The following is a 16546-nucleotide window of genomic DNA, read 5'->3' on the forward strand; positions in this document are numbered from 1 at the left end:
ATCATTACCCGATTTTAGTTGAATTGTATGGAACTCGGGATTCATATCGAAAGAAAAGTTTACTTAGCGACATAGGAGGCGACTTAATGCCTTTAGCCTAAAACAGAATCAATATTTGTTATAAAGGGTGATTTTTAAGAGCTTGAGGAAAGTTTAATGAGACCGCATACATTTTATATCTGAAATGTATGAATTCAAAAAAATCTTAACTCGAATGATAGCCAGTAAAACAATGTCAAAAGTCGGCCTATATGATACTCCACACCACTGTACATATTTAGTAGAGCTAGCCGTAAAAAACGATTATGTTGGGAATTTATTTAAAGTGGACCATACCAACTATATCCCTTTTTTGAATGCGTATTATGGCTTGTAATCAGAATGTCATTCTGTGGAGATCATGAAACGGAAATATTATTCTATTTAGTTTCCGTCTGCCTGTTACAGACAAATACACAATGAAATAATACCCTATGCCACAGAGCGGTGAAGGGTATAAAAATCGGCGGAACTACCTCTCCGTTTTTTTTGTTAACTAAATAGAGCAATTTATTACATTATAGAAATAAATGTTCATAAGTTCAAGATGAACATAATCGGAAGTAGTATAAATTAGTTTTACAAATTGCACATCGAAAATAAAACAGAAGAAATACGCACGCCCGCTTATCTGATTAATTAAAAATTCCACCTATTGCGTTCATTGGCCCATATCTAAACCCCATATCAGGCAATGCTTTTTGAGAATTCTTTTGTTTTGATTTAGAATCAAACATGGAAAATACGTATTTTTTAATCACAAATATTATCTATGACGAGTTCCGTACAGTGTTACGACTTCCCCTATTACCTTTTGAAAATGAGTCAGTACGCTATGTAAGGTTATTGCACTCTTAGCTCGTCGTGGGTCCTAAAATTAAGTAGAAATGATTTTAGAATATATAGTATGGCATTGGCTGAATGTTAAAAAGAGATCACCGTGGTATTGTGCCTATGTGTTTTTAATAAGTATAATATTCTGAAATGGACATAAGAACCACCAAGGATTTTTAATATATATATATAAAATGAGGCTCCCATTTTCATAAAATGTTACCTCGAGCAAATACTACTCGGTCAAAATAATATTTTTTATTATTTTAAAAATTAAAGACATCGAAAAATTGACTTGATTTATAAATTCAGCAAAAGTAGTGAAAAATCACACTGTGCGCCTTTGGGTGTCTTGGAGTGTTATCGGCGCCATCTTGGTCACTTGATACCACACAATCTAAATGCATAATCAAAATTCTTCCCCACAGAAACTGGACAATGGTATAAAAAGACAATGCGCCTGCTAAAACATAAGACATTCGTCAAAATGAAATTCTTGTGGATTCTTGCCGCTTGCTTTGTGGCCGGTAAGCAAAAAAAAAATTGTACAAAAATTTCAAAGGTTAATAATTCAAACTTCTGATTTTCCTGCTTAGTTTCGGCCAATCAACCCTTCGATGACAACGAAGCACAAATCCATGGTGAAAATGGTTGGTATGTGCCCCGCGTCGATGGCACCTTTGATTGGGTGTCCAAGGAAGAGGCTGAGAGCTACTTAGAAACCATGGAAAATATTGAATCTTTTGGATTGTCAACAGTCCCCGTTAAATACTACGTCTATACCAGAGCTAATCCCAGCAAAGGAACCAAAATTGTTGCCACTACCAAATCGGTAGATGCTTCCAATTTTGATGCCAGCAAACCCACATATTTCGTCATCCATGGCTGGACTCAAAGCTACACTTCAGGCATGAACAAGGACATCCGTGCCGCCGCTTTGAGAAGATTCGATTGCAATGTCATTGTTGTTGACTGGGCCCGTGCTCGTTCTGTTGATTATGCCACCTCCGTCATTGCTGTGCCCAAAGTGGGTGCTAAAGTTGCCGAAATGATCGATTTCTTAAATAAGAACTACAAAATGTCCTTCGAAACTTTGACTGTGGCTGGCCACAGTTTGGGTGCTCATGTTGCCGGTTATGCTGGTAAAAACGTTAAGAACGGCAAGATTGGCACCATTATTGGTATGGACCCTGCCTTACCTCTGTTTAACTACGACAAACCCAAGAAACGTTTGGCTGAAACTGATGGTGTGTACGTAGAATCTATTCAAACCAATGGCGGTCTTTTGGGTTTCCTTAAACCTATTGGCAAAGGTGCCTTCTATCCCAATGGTGGTGAGGAGCAGCCCGGATGCCCATTGGATGTCACAGGCGCCTGTTCGCATGGTCGCTCGACTACTTATTATGCTGAAGCCCTTGAGTTGAATGATTTCAGTTCCATTCAGTGCCCAGATTACAAGCAAGCTGTTGCTGACAGTTGTGGTGCTAAGTTCTCCACTTCACGTATGGGTGCCGTATATAATGTGGACAAAGTATCTGGTGTTTTCTATGTTCCGGTTTACAAAAGTTATCCCTTTGGTGTTTTAAATGATGCGTGAATAAAAGATAAATTATAAATCTGAATTACATGGAATTTTCTAAGTTTTCTTTTAATTGTGTGTAGAAAAGTACTCGTTCTATCTTGGCAAGATTAAGACTGAGGCGATATATGACTTTAGTGCTACTTTAGTGCTTATCCACGAATATTCGATAGTGTTAGATATATAAAGGGGTACGGCAAGCTTCTCTCGACGGTAGAATGAAGTACAATACAGAGCTCATGAGCCCTGACTTGAGTAAATATGTTCGCTTTTTCTGATAAAACACCTAATGGCTTCACAAGTCTGTTTAGAGCATTGAAACAAAATCGGTGTCTTTTATGGTTTTTTATTTGATTTTCAAATATCTAATGTAATTATAGCTGGCTTTTGGACATTCACATTGCTAGGTCGACTTCAAATATCCTGAAACGGGTTTCTTCCAAAAAGATATGTGGTCTAATGCTGTACGTTCTCTCTTTAGGTATAAAATGTTTAAAGAGTTTAAAAACTAAAAAAAAACCTATATATAAATAGAGTTAGCAGGGTTTGTATTTTTTATAACCTTATAAGTATATTGAGAGAAAATGTGGACATCAGCTAGTTTACTGAAATAATTGAAATTCTCAGCGTCTATGGAAATCGTTTAGTTTACTGGTTGTTTTTATACCCTTGGTTGTTTTTATACCCTCCTTGAAAAGGAGAGTATATTAACTTTGCCATTCCGTTTGTAACATCCCTAAATATTCGTCGTAGACCCCATAAAATATAAGTATTCATAATCAGCATAAAATTCTAAGTCGATTTAACGATGTCGGCCTGTCTGTGGAAACCACGGCGCAGCCCTCATCATTTGTCGTAGAGCCTCAAGAATTTGTATTGTGTCTAGAATTGTTGGCATAGAAAATCAGATACATTAGTCTATGTTTCCGTATATCCCCCATATAACGGAACTTCCCGATATTGTTCGTTATGGGTGGATTTTCCTGTGGCGGAACATTGTGTGTATAGGTCCAAGTTTTCCCATAGCCCACATATAACGGTAACATTATATATTCGGTATTTTGATAATGCTAGTCACATATTTATTTAAGAAGATTTGGTAGATACCAATCCTTGAAGTACAAAATTGTCTTTATAGGTTCCCGTTTTGGTATGGCCCCCATATAACGGCCTGGCTGACGTTATGGTTTTTTTCAAGCGTTTAACAACATTATCCAAGCGGTCTTACTGGCATTTGTATTTTAAAGTATAACACCTTTGAATTCTGACACTTTTATATAAAAACGTTTTCTTAACCCCAATGGTGGATAGTTGTAAAAGTTCGGCGCGGCAGAACTCAATGTTTGTTTACTTGTTTTGCTTTCGTATTGTGATGCCAAAGAAAAAAAGGTGTTTCGTCAATTCAATCTAGATGATCAGCTGCAATAAATTATGGTGCAATTACTTGGTGTTAATGCATATTTCAAAATTTGTTCACACCTTTTTGCTGTTTGTTTATCTTTTGTTCTCTGTTTTCAATCACAATAATGCATGTTGACATTAAATTTGGTAGTCAGTTGGTTTGGATGAGTACCTATTGATTGATCCATGGTAGAAGAATTCAGCGTTGACACATCTACCATTGTCTTCTCTAAGTTGTATATACAGGGTGACACATTTATTTCTCAAAATATTTTTTTTTTCAATTTTAAATCAAATTACAATAGCATATTTCGTACGTCTATCTGTTGTAATCACGCTAGAGACAAAACGAAATAAGATAGGAATCTAAAATTTTGCACGGATCAGTCTTTTGTATGCAGGCAGGTCAAATTTAAAGATGGACTATACCGGTCCACGTTGTCGTATAGCCTTCATATATCAATTCCTCCCGATATTCGGTATTGTCATGATTTTAGCCATTTTTCCAACGGAATTTTGATGATTGCAGCCATATTTTCATCATTTTGGGGACATTTTTAACTAAAATTGTTTCGTATTTAAAGTTCTTAATAGGTACAATAAATTATAATGGAAAATTGTCTATGAAGGTCGACGTCTTTGTATAGCTAACATTTGATAATATTAGCGACATTTTTCTCCACAATTGTTCCAAATTTGATGATTGAAATTAGGAATGGGTACTTCAGCCAATGGCAGAAATTTACTTATTCATGACCACGTCTTTGTACAGCCCCCATACATCGGTTTTCATTTGAGCAGTATTTTTCGACAGATTTTTTTAAGTTACTTCCAAATGGTGGAGTTTATAAAAAGTTCGGCCTGGCCGAACTTATCTTCTTTTTACTTGCTTTTTATGGTATGAGTGTGAAAATGCACCAGAAGGTACATTTATTTTATTTAAGTAAAATATCGTTGTGGCAGAAAAGTTTTGACATTAAATTGGTAATATTTTGATTAATTGTCATGTACCTAGGTGTCAACCATAGATACCTCTATTTACTAGTAGAATATAATGTATTTATTACTTACTACACTTATAACTCAAGAACATTGGGCAGATCCTAATACCATTGCAAAGGCGTGGTTGTCTATGTTTCCAAATAAAATAATCTGAACCGATTTTAATATACTTTGACAAAAAATATTTTTACACCAAATTACCTCACACATTCAATACTACATTGACATTTGACATATATGGTATGTTTGGTGCATCAAATACATGAATTCGGACGAAAAAATATGGGAGCTATGTGCACCGATTTCAATTTAATTTAGCAAACTCGTTTTTGTACCAAATTCCGTTACATATTTTAAATTTCATTGGCATCGGACATACAAATCGTGTTTGGTCAATAAAATACACGAATTTTGGTAAATTGATTTTTGTGCCAAATGCTGTTACACATTCCAAATTTGAAGACAGTGTCTGTATCTAAAATGTTTGGAGGTATCTCCGATTCTGATGATGTATCTCCAGTTGCAAGTGGAATTTCAACAATTAAAAAAGCTGTAAGTTCGGCCGGGCCGAACTTTGAAAACCCTCCACCATTTGGAACGAAATTGGCAAATCTCATAAACAATAAAATCAGTTGAAAATTCTATTAAAATCTTAAAAATACTGAATGTAGCTGTTATATTAGGGTCTATACGACGACATGGACCTGCACATTTAACTTTTGGCATAAACCATAACAATAATCAGATGTGACACTTAAAAAAAATATCGGTGAATAATGTACCGGGAGGTACCGTTTTATGGGGGTTATACGAAGACGTGGACCTGCACGGACAATTTTCCGTCTTAGGCTGCAGTACCCATTCCGGTGAATAATGTCGCTAAAATCATCAAAATACCGAATATCTGGACCTACATAGCCCATTTTCAATACCAAAAGTTCTGCGGACATAATATACATTTGAGTAAAATTTTATCAATCTACTTCAATTCGTTTAGAGGCTAGAGTGATTTCCACAGACAGAATTTTATGCTGATCAAGAGGTGTAACAACGGTGTTACAAACGGAATGACAAACTTGATATACCCATCATACTATTGTGGAGGGTATAAAAATGTATATAGCCTATATTATTGTCATGCAATGCTATAATATCTGGAAATTTTCAGGAAAACCAGCCGTTGTTGTGTCAATAAATTACAAACAAACAATCAACCAAACGTACAAATATTTTTCTCATTTATAAATATAGAAAAAAAAATGAGTAAAACTGTTGCATGTTATTAACCAATGACGTATTATCTTTGCTTTGATGTGCTATACTACTGAGTTTCTATATGTAACCTTGAAGCTATGGGGATGGGGATGTGGTTATACCCATGTGTTATACTACAACGTAAATCTATACAGATATTTTTTGCAGTAGAAATTACTTTACGATTCAGTAGAGTCCAAAATATCGAAAATATAGAAAACGGAGGGGTGATACGAGTGTATGTGCAAAATTTCCTTCATACATCAAGGAATACAAAAATAATCCTAAACTTTAAAATCTGGCAATTAGTTAGGTTGACTGCAATTGCACTCCAACATTTTTTGCAAATTAAAACTTGTACAAAGAGAAAAGAGAGAAAAGGTTACAACTTATACGAGGTAGTTTTGTAGTCTTTTATTTGAATAAACCTATGTAGTAAATTTTTTGTTGTTCCGAAATAGTTAGGCTTTATTCCATTATTGTTGTTTTTATAAAACAACATATGTGTTAAACACTGAAACTATGGACCAGTTTTCTAAAAACTGAGACAGATTGCTTTAAAAACTTTTTTAATTCATAAATTTAGCTAAGTAAAGTCGGATGAAATACTGATTGTTTAGTATTTGACATATTTATTTTTTCCGTTTGGGCATAAAGTAGTTTTCTCAGAGAAATTTTAAAATTGTTCTCTTTTTTCCGAGTTTTGCCATTAAAAGCAAGGAAACACAGTACGTATATAAAATTTAATATAGTAATGTTAATATAAAGCTACCGCCGAGTTGCTAAATGACAATCACATGTTTGTATTTTATTTATGCTTATTATGAGTACATGAATGACAAATTTCCGAGAGTTATATTCTCAAATACTTTCATACTCTTTATGCGCATAATAGTAGAAAATTGCACTTTGAAGCAATTTTGAAGTTCAGTTGTTAAAAAATAAGGCACTTTTTCTGTATCCGGTTTAGAAGAGACCCCACTTGTAGTTTTCATTAGCCCATATCTAAGTATTAAATCAATGCTTTTTGAAAATGTTTTGCTTTTTGTTCTTTGATTAGAAATGAATAATGACAAATAACTTTTTAGTAAATTATATAGTATTAGACGAAATCAACACAGTGCACTGTGGTGGTACTTACATCAGAAGAGGAGATCAAAATAATTCTAGAGGCGATATAAAACTTAAATGTCAATAAATAGAATAAAATTCTACTAAGCCCATAATCATAATATACATTTAGCCATACTTATTTTTTGATGTAAACAAGACGAGGTGGAACCTAGGATTCTTTTGATAATTTAATAATCATCGACAGAAATTGTCACACCTGCACACCGAATTCAAAGATCTCACCTACATTTGAATTCACAAGTAAGGTATATGCCATAAATTTTTGAAGGCGATAATGATAATAAACTCCTTCCTGGTTGTCATTGTCGAATTTTCACAATAAATTTAAAATATTATTCAACATATTTCCGATCATTTGATTTTTTTCCAAAATACCAATCACCAATTTAGTGGTTTAGAAAATTTAAAGGATTGTCATAACTATAGCTCAGAATGGGGGTAGAATGGGTGACCAATGCCTTGTGTGCTAGATAAAGTCGTTATTAGCAATGAAATTTTGCTGCTGCAATTAATAACGCAAATCGTCACACTGTGCGCCGTTGGGTGCCTAGGTCTCTTATCATTGCCATCTTTCCCACTTGATACCGCCTAATCTAAATAATTAATCAAGAAAACTCTTTGATTTGTTTTTACAAAAACATATTTACTCATACAAATGCCGGACAATTGTATAAAAGACGATATACCTGGTAATGAATAAGACATTCATCAAAATGAAATTCTTGTTGATTCTTGCCGCTTGCTTTGTGGCCGGTAAGTAAGAACTGAAGTTTCGGGGAATTTTCAACCTTGTTGACAATTCCACCATTCAAACATTTAATTTTCCTTTTAGTGTTGGCCAATCAACCCTTCGATGACAACGACGCACAAATCCATGGTGAAAATGGTTGGTATGTGCCCCGCGTCGATGGCACCTTTGATTGGGTGTCCAAGGAAGAGGCTGAGAGCTACTTAGAAACCATGGAAAATATTGAATCATTTGGATTGTCAACAGTCCCCGTTAAATACTACGTCTATACCAGAGCTAATCCCAGCAAAGGAACCAAAATTGTTGCCACTACCAAATCGGTAGATGCTTCCAATTTTGATGCCAGCAAACCCACATATTTCGTCATCCATGGCTGGACTCAAAGTTACACTTCAGGCATGAACAAGGACATCCGTGCCGCCGCTTTGAGAAGATTCGATTGCAATGTCATTGTTGTGGACTGGGCCCGTGCTCGCTCTGTTGATTATGCCACCTCCGTCATTGCTGTGCCCAAAGTGGGCGCTAAAGTTGCTGAAATGATCGATTTCTTGAACAAGAACTACAAAATGTCCTTCGAAACTTTGACTGTGGCTGGCCACAGTTTGGGTGCTCATGTTGCCGGTTATGCTGGTAAAAACGTTAAGAACGGTAAGATCGGCACCATTATTGGTATGGACCCTGCCTTACCTCTGTTTAACTACGACAAGCCCAAGAAACGCTTGGCTGAAACTGATGGTGTGTATGTAGAATCTATTCAAACCAATGGCGGTCTTTTGGGTTTTCTTAAACCTATTGGCAAAGGTGCCTTCTATCCCAATGGTGGTGAGGAGCAGCCCGGTTGCCCATTGGATGTCACAGGCGCCTGTTCGCATGGTCGCTCGACTACTTATTATGCTGAAGCCCTTGAGTTGAATGATTTCAGTTCCATTCAGTGCCCAGACTACAAGCAAGCTGTTGCTGACAGTTGTGGTGCTAAGTTCTCCACTTCACGTATGGGTGCCGTATATAATGTGGACAAAGTTGCCGGTGTGTACTATGTTCCTGTTCACAGAAGTTACCCCTTTGGTGTTAACAATGAAGAATAAATGAAACTGAGTTTTTGGATATGAATTTTATCGTGTTTTTATTTTATTTTATTTTTTTAAGTAAGATTGGGCTCAAGTCGATTTCAGAATTATTTTACATTTAAATTATTAGCATTGTTGGATAAGTAAATGTCGTAGAAAGCAAAAAATTTTGCTTTCGATATTGGAAATTTTCATTCCATTCAATTCTCTTCAAATTTCACAAATTCTGATATTTCTACTAACGCTAGATTCCACAAATTATATAATTATAATTTTCTACATTTATGTATCTAGCAACATGCGAAACAAGTCATTGATTCAAACTTGGTATATCTGATTTGATATCTCAAATAATGAAAGGAAGTCTAAATCTGGCAAATTGTTATATTTGTATCCGGCTTATGTCAAATATGAAATCGATAACATTGGCCCATTCCTTCAGAACATCATCCATATAGGGTCAACATTTGGAATAATTATAACGCTGGTCAAAATATATTTAAATAAACGAACATCTGTTGGTAAAACCGAAAGACAATTTTTTACTTAAAAAAAATTGTCAATTGGATTTTTTTTCTTTTGGCTAAAAGCAAAATCACGGACAAACAGAGTTTCCGAAACTAATTTATAAAATAATGATGCATTTATTAGGGAATCTGTGATATGTTTTATTATTCAAACTCATTCCAGACTGGAGGCATCAAAAAGTTGCAGAAATTTTTTCAAGCTTAAGGCTTACGTTCCTGAGCTTATTATAATATTATTCTGAAGCCATTTTTGCCAATTGGGTAAGCTTACGAAACGAATACTATCTTAGGCTTATACTTATAAGAGCACCGTAAACTTATATGTATATTGTAATGTTTATACCCTACACTACACTCTGGTACAGGTTATTATGTGCACTCGTTTGTAATATGCAGAAGGAAATTACATAGATTAAAAAATTATTTTGGTTATCTCCATAGAATCAAATTCTGGTTTGATTGATGCATGTCTGTCCACTCGTTTGTGTGTCCATCTAATTTTGTTACTTATGTGTATGGGTCCCCTAGAACGAGCTGTAAATAAGAGGTATTTATGACATTCAGTGAAAACGCTTGTCATGGAATTACCTGTTTGATCAAACGCGTAACAAGTAATTCAAATTTATCGAAAACCGCTTTAGATATAGTTATAGCTTCCATATATATGTTTCATCTGATTTGGGGTTTTAAGTCCTTCACTCGAAACTCGGTCCGGCATATCTATTGCTCCAATAAATATTTTTTATATAGTTCTTATCGAAGTCATATCATGCACTATACAGCAATATTTGGTACTTGAGGTACAAAATTCAGAGTTGGATATAGTTCCTAAATTGTGACTACTCTAAGGTTATGATACGCATTTAAATAAGGTTTATATTTTGTATGATCTACTTCACATAAATTCACAATATAAACTCCTTTGTCACATATAATCGGTCTTGCCAGTCTTTTGACCTTTTCTTATTGTTGTTTTTTTTTTTAATTCTGATTACTGAATGAATACTATACATACATTAACCGAGCGTACATACATTAACGAGCGTTACAACCTCGTATTTTTGAAGTTCAAATTTATATTTCTATTTCATATGTTCAATTTCAAATTTAACTACTGTTTTAAGATCGGAAATTTAAGAAGTTGCTAACAAAATTTTCGTAATTAAGATTGAATACTTTTTCTAATAATTCAGTGTCAGATCTCTGCCTACAATTCTGTACTGAAACTTTCAAAGACCGTCATATTACGCAATTTTAAAAGAATAAAATCATTTGTAATTCATTTTATATTACTAAAAATGTTTATTTCTTCACAATTACAATACACACTATACATATATAACCATGTCGACGTCATGGTTCGCTGTCATTATTGACATAATACCTTTGTGGAAAACGCCATGCAATTGGTAAAGCCGACAATTGGTAAAGCGATCGATCCTTTGGCAGTGACACATGAATCAAACTGGGAGCTGTTGTTGGTTGTCAATGTCAATCAAATACTAAGGAAATAATTGAATGGGCGAAATCTGTGTGTGAGGTGTGTAGGGACCAAATTTGGGAAGAGAAACATGTAAAATATATATAGAACATGATTTTGAAAAGACTTTTGATTTAGCTTTCACGTTTTTGTTGCATAAATCTTAAAAATATTAAATATATTATACCAAAACAAAAAATATATTTCACCTATACTAACAATTCTATGCAAGTATGGAACACATACTGCCAATTTTCTGCGAATTCGGAATAAAATTATGACTACAACACTCAAAATAACCTAAAATCTGTCGGTACAGTTATATGGGACTATACCAAGTCGTGCACCTATATAGCCCATTTTCAGTACCAAAAGTACCGCAGACCTAACACACATCAGGGTATTTCTTATCGACCTACTTATTTTCGTTCGGAAGATCGAGTGATTGCCACAGAAAGACGGACGGACATCGCTTAGTCGACATCGTATTTTATGCTGATCAAGAGTATATAGACTTTGACAAACAAAGCTCCCATGCAGGGTATAAAAACCATAAAATGGTGACGTATTAAAATTTCGCCCCCCATCCTTTTAGGCGGGAAGGTAGAATTCATACTTTATTTGTTGGAACATTTCCACATAGTTAAGAACTGAAATTATATATACCCTTGAAGGTTCCAACTTCATATTTCATATGAACGTATTTTACGTAAATTTTACAACGATTTTTAAGTGGTCAACATATAACTAGTTCCACAATCCAACCGGATTTATATATCCATACCAATTGTGTTTGCTGAACAAATTACTTCAATTGTCAAAGTCTATGTTTTAATTTGCAATTGGGCCAATTACAAACACCTTTAATCGATAAAAATGTAAATACATGTAAATTAGAAGTCAATTTACAAACTATAAAAACTTCGTGCAGGAATGAAATGGTTTCACAGTCAAATATGGAACGTCTTGGATTTTTGGCTATTTGTATTTTAAGCGGTAAGGCAAAGTAATTCGAATAGAAGTCAATCAAAAAACATTTATAAAACGATAACAATTAGTTTCAGCCAATCAACCCTTCGACAACAATGAATCTCAAATTCATGGGCAAAATGGTTGGTATGTACCCCGAGTGGATGGAACTGTTTCCTGGATGGACAGAAATATGGCAGACAAGTTTCTAGATTCAATGGAAGTGATTGAAGATATTGAACTTTTAACTTCGCCAGTTACCTTCCACTTGTACACCCGCTTAAATCCCACACTTGGGACCATAATAACGCATACCAGGGAATCAATAGAGATTTCAAATTTTGATGCCAATAAAACCACTTATGTCATTATACACGGTTGGACGCAAAGTTATCAGACGGATGTTATTCGAAATTTGGCCTCAGCTACCTTGGGTACATTTGATTGCAATGCCATCGTAATTGATTGGCCTCGAGCACGTTCGCTGATTTATGAAACGTCGGTAGCTGCAGTTCCAATTGTTGGCAGAGAGGTAGCCAAAATGATCGATTTTCTAAGTGATAACTTTCAGATGTCATTCGACAATTTAATGGTTGCCGGTCATAGTTTGGGTGCTCATGTTGCTGGTTTTTCTGGTAAGAATGTAAAAAGTGGTAGACTGCCGAAGATTATAGCCATGGATGCAGCTTTGCCCCTCTACAGCTATGACAAGCCACAAAAACGTTTAGCTTCCACCGATGCCGATTATGTTCAAGCCATTCACACGGATGCGGGCCATTATGGTTTTGTACGACCCCTTGGGCATGCTGACTTTTATCCCAACGGCGGAACCCGTCAACCCGATTGTAACAGTCTAAATATTGGTCCTTGTTCACATGAACATTCAGTGATTTACTATACCGAAGCTATTGAGTTTGACAATTTCCGCAGTATCGAATGTGAAAACTATCAACAAGCTTTAAAGAATGATTGTGGCAATGTTGTGTCAGCGGTGCGTATGGGTGCAGTCTATCCAGAGGAGGAGGTTAATGGTATCTATTATGTTCCAGTTCGAAATAGTCCACCGTATGGCGTGCTAAATGATACAGAAAGCGAGTATTAGACATTGAGGAGCAATAGGTACTCCAAACGGATTTTACTTTTCGTCGATGATTAATATTCACTCGAACTATTTCCTTTGAATAATAGGAAAAAAAAAACAAGAAGAACTTGAGTTTTTTATTTGCAATTTTCTTGAAGAAGGTAGCTTGGAATGATTTAAGAAACATCGATTATACAACTTATCTAGCTGTTTACCGTATTAAACTCATTCATAAGGGCTTTTATGACGTATGTGGAATTTGACTTATAAGGAGGATAAATACCAATTCCGATCGTTTTTTGTGAGTGTTTTTTTTCTGTTCAGTATTTATACCCTCCACCATACTGTTGTCAGGGTATGATGCGTTTGTGCATTTGTTTGTAAAATAGAGAAGGAAGCGAGGTAGACCCATAGTTTATTTTGATGATATGCATAGAATCACATTATGAGTCGATTTATGCATGTCTGTCCGTCTGTCAATCTGTCCATGTATTTTTGTACACAAAGTACAGATAGCATCTATTGCTCAATCGAGATGAAATTTTGCACAAATGATTTGTTTGGCCTAAGGACGAACCCTATTGAGATTAGAGATAATCGGCCAAAATGTAAATATAGCTCCCAAGATGAAATTTTGCACATACGACCAAATAAGTGTGCCTAAAATCGGTTCAGATATAGCTTTAGCTCCCATATTTATATGTTTAATCTGATTTGCCAATTTTTTCTTCCAAAGCCGTAATATGCACTCAGTAACAACGATATTCGGGAAAATATATCAAATATAGCTCAGAAATGCAGTTGCAAAATTTTATGGAGATCGATGCAGATTTGGATATAACTCCCATATATATCTTTACTCGATATCATGTTTATTGTGTACCAAATGGTTAATATAAGCCCGAATTGAATACATCCTTGAAAAATGTGTATCAAATTTGGTGAAAATCAGTTAAGATATAGATATATAAGATATATATGTTTCATTCGATTTTGCATTTCCACAAGTAAAATGCTCTCGACAACAACGATATTTGGTACCAACTATCAAGTTCAGCACAGAAATACCTATGCTTAATTTTATAGAGATCGGTCCAGATTTGGATATAGCTCCCATACATATCTTCATCCGATTTTACGTTTACTGTGCCTAAAAAGGGGATTTTGATTATTATTGGTTCAAACACAAATGCTTTCGTCAAATTTAGTAGAAATCGATTCAGAGGAAAATATGTCTGCAATATATTAGTTCCGTTCGACTTTAAATTATAACTGCTTTAAAGCCATAAACACATTCAAAAACAATCATAATTCGAACGATTTAATTCTCGTAAATTCTCCATAGAAACGTTTAATCGTTATGGATAGCTCGACTTAATATGCAAAGTGGTGTAGAGTATCATAAAATCGGCAACTTCCCGATTTTTTACTGGATTTAAATGCCAACAGCTACTGGCATTGCGAACATATCACCGAAAAATCGTAATTTGTTGCGCAACCAATTTTTAAAAAATTTCATTAATGTGCGACAAATATTGGGAGGCATCTTATATGGGGGATATACGAAAACGTGGATCTGCATAAACATCTACCTGCCAGAGAAGTTGGGACCGTTCTTAAATCAGATGTGGGAAAATACTGTTATATAGGGACTACAGGAAAGTATGGTAGATGCCTAATTCATACAATATGTAGCTCCAATAATCAAAATACTGAATATTTGAGACACCGTTATATGGGAGTTATACGAATACCTATATTGACAACTTTCTGCCTGCCTTTCTTTAAAAAACTTCAAATGCCAAAAATAAAACAATATCGCTTGAGGCTACAAATTATATTGGCTATACAAGAACATAGATCTATATACTGCATTTTAAATTTCATTCAAACGTTGCTATGGCAAAAATTTTAGATATTTTGGTTTTCGAAAGTTAGACTGATTGACATAGATGGACACATTTCAATCGTCTTATAATTTTCTACCGATGAATAACTTATATATTTTGTTGGGTCCAATACCCAATGTGCATTTCGAGGAATTACAAACTTAATGGGAACATGTAAAAGAGCAGCTAAGTTCGACCGGTCCGAACTTCCTCCACTATTTATTATATATATATGAGGGCTATACCAACACGTGGATCTGCCTAAGAATTTTTTGTTATAGGCTGTAGCACCCATTAAGAATTTTAAATTCGAAATTTTAAACAATTTCGGTAATAAGTGTCGCCATAATTAGTAAAATATTGAATATTGGGAGGTACTGTTGTATGGGGGGCTATAAAAAACGTTGTCCGACATGACCCATTCTCAAACTCAACCTACTAACAAAATACACACATGTGCAAACAAACATGTATCGGAGCAATATATATAATTAGTTCCGTTAATTGTTACAGATTTGGTCTACAATAATCGTGAAATCATATGAAGATGTATGTAGAAGCTAGATCCAAAACGGGACCCCTCTAGGGCAGGGGTATTTCTGATGAAACATATATATGGGAGCTTTGACTATATCTGAATTGATTTTAACCAAGTTTAAAGATTTAAAATGGGGTATAAAACCCCATACCAATTGCGTTATTTTGTGCCTATCCCTGGTATAAAAATATTCGAAATATTTTGAACAACAAGCAAGGGATAAATTGTAAGGTAAACAACTAGAATTTACAAGTAAAAAAGCACCTAAGTTCGGCCGAACCAAAGGAACTTGAAAAATTCCCCAAAAATTCCGTCGAAAAATACAGCTCAGATATGGGTGTTATACGAAGACGTGGTCCTGCATAAGTAATTTTTTGTCATAGGTTGTAGTACCCATTACGAATTTTAAATACGAATTTGAAACAATTTCGGTCAACAACGTCGCTAATATCATCAAAATACCATATAAAGGGAGGTGCCGTTATATGTGAGCTATACGTTATAGTGGACCGATATAGTTGAATCTCCGATCTTTATCTGCCTGCAGACAAAAGACTAATCTGTGCAAAAATTTTAGCTTCCTATCTTAATTCGTTTTGACTACAGCGTGATTACAACAGACGGATGGACGGCTAAATCGTCGTAGAATTTTACGCTGATCAAGAATAGACATACTTTATTAGGTCTTAAATTATTATTTCGATGAATGAACTTAATATACCTCCCATACTACGTATGATGGAGGGTGTAAAAAATGTGATTGAATATTTTATGATTATTTTTGCAATGTCTGGACGCCTACATCACATAGGCAAACTTTATTCTTGTAACAACTAAGAAATCTCCCCACAAACAAAAATTGTCAAAAATAAAAGTCATTTCTAATTTTCAGGGAAATGAAGACATCGTTTGCAATAAATAAATTTGTCTGGATACTTTTTCAGTTACATTTACTTAGCAAACTCATTCGAGACTCCTTATACCCATATTTATGAAAATATTGT

The 16546-nt window shown here is 34.8% G+C and overlaps 4 protein-coding genes across 5 annotated transcripts in view; all 4 read left to right on the forward strand.

Moving 5' to 3' along the window:
* LOC101893689 (RYamide receptor) overlaps positions 1 to 16546 on the forward strand; it is a 449765-nt gene that overhangs the window by 136514 nt on the left and 296705 nt on the right. The gene's annotated exons all lie outside the window — the stretch shown is intronic.
* Positions 1283 to 2495, forward strand: LOC101893010 (phospholipase A1-like). Its single transcript, XM_059126932.1, has 2 exons — positions 1283 to 1400; positions 1470 to 2495. Exons 1-2 carry the CDS (start codon positions 1328 to 1330, stop codon positions 2468 to 2470), a joined length of 1074 nt encoding a protein of 357 aa, XP_058982915.1. The 5' UTR covers positions 1283 to 1327; the 3' UTR covers positions 2471 to 2495.
* Positions 7857 to 9101, forward strand: LOC101893191 (phospholipase A1 2). Its single transcript, XM_005180105.3, has 2 exons — positions 7857 to 7996; positions 8076 to 9101. Exons 1-2 carry the CDS (start codon positions 7936 to 7938, stop codon positions 9074 to 9076), a joined length of 1062 nt encoding a protein of 353 aa, XP_005180162.1. The 5' UTR covers positions 7857 to 7935; the 3' UTR covers positions 9077 to 9101.
* On the forward strand, positions 11921 to 13226 carry LOC101893351 (phospholipase A1-like). The gene is made up of 2 exons (XM_020035598.2): positions 11921 to 12061; positions 12124 to 13226. Exons 1-2 carry the CDS (start codon positions 12004 to 12006, stop codon positions 13134 to 13136), a joined length of 1071 nt encoding a protein of 356 aa, XP_019891157.2. The 5' UTR covers positions 11921 to 12003; the 3' UTR covers positions 13137 to 13226.

Source organism: Musca domestica, unplaced genomic scaffold (genome assembly GCF_030504385.1).
Source record: "Musca domestica strain aabys unplaced genomic scaffold, Musca_domestica.polishedcontigs.V.1.1 4, whole genome shotgun sequence".
Lineage (NCBI taxonomy): Eukaryota > Metazoa > Arthropoda > Insecta > Diptera > Muscidae > Musca > Musca domestica.

Coding starts and splice junctions, on each gene's coding strand:
- LOC101893191 (XM_005180105.3), top strand. CDS start 7,936: ATGAATAAGACATTCATCAAAATGAAATTCTTGTTGATTCTTGCCGCT. Junction 7,997..8,075: donor TGCCGCTTGCTTTGTGGCCG/GTAAGTAAGAAC, acceptor TTTTCCTTTTAG/TGTTGGCCAATCAACCCTTC.
- LOC101893351 (XM_020035598.2), top strand. CDS start 12,004: ATGGTTTCACAGTCAAATATGGAACGTCTTGGATTTTTGGCTATTTGT. Junction 12,062..12,123: donor GGCTATTTGTATTTTAAGCG/GTAAGGCAAAGT, acceptor GATAACAATTAG/TTTCAGCCAATCAACCCTTC.
- LOC101893010 (XM_059126932.1), top strand. CDS start 1,328: ATGCGCCTGCTAAAACATAAGACATTCGTCAAAATGAAATTCTTGTGG. Junction 1,401..1,469: donor TGCCGCTTGCTTTGTGGCCG/GTAAGCAAAAAA, acceptor TTTCCTGCTTAG/TTTCGGCCAATCAACCCTTC.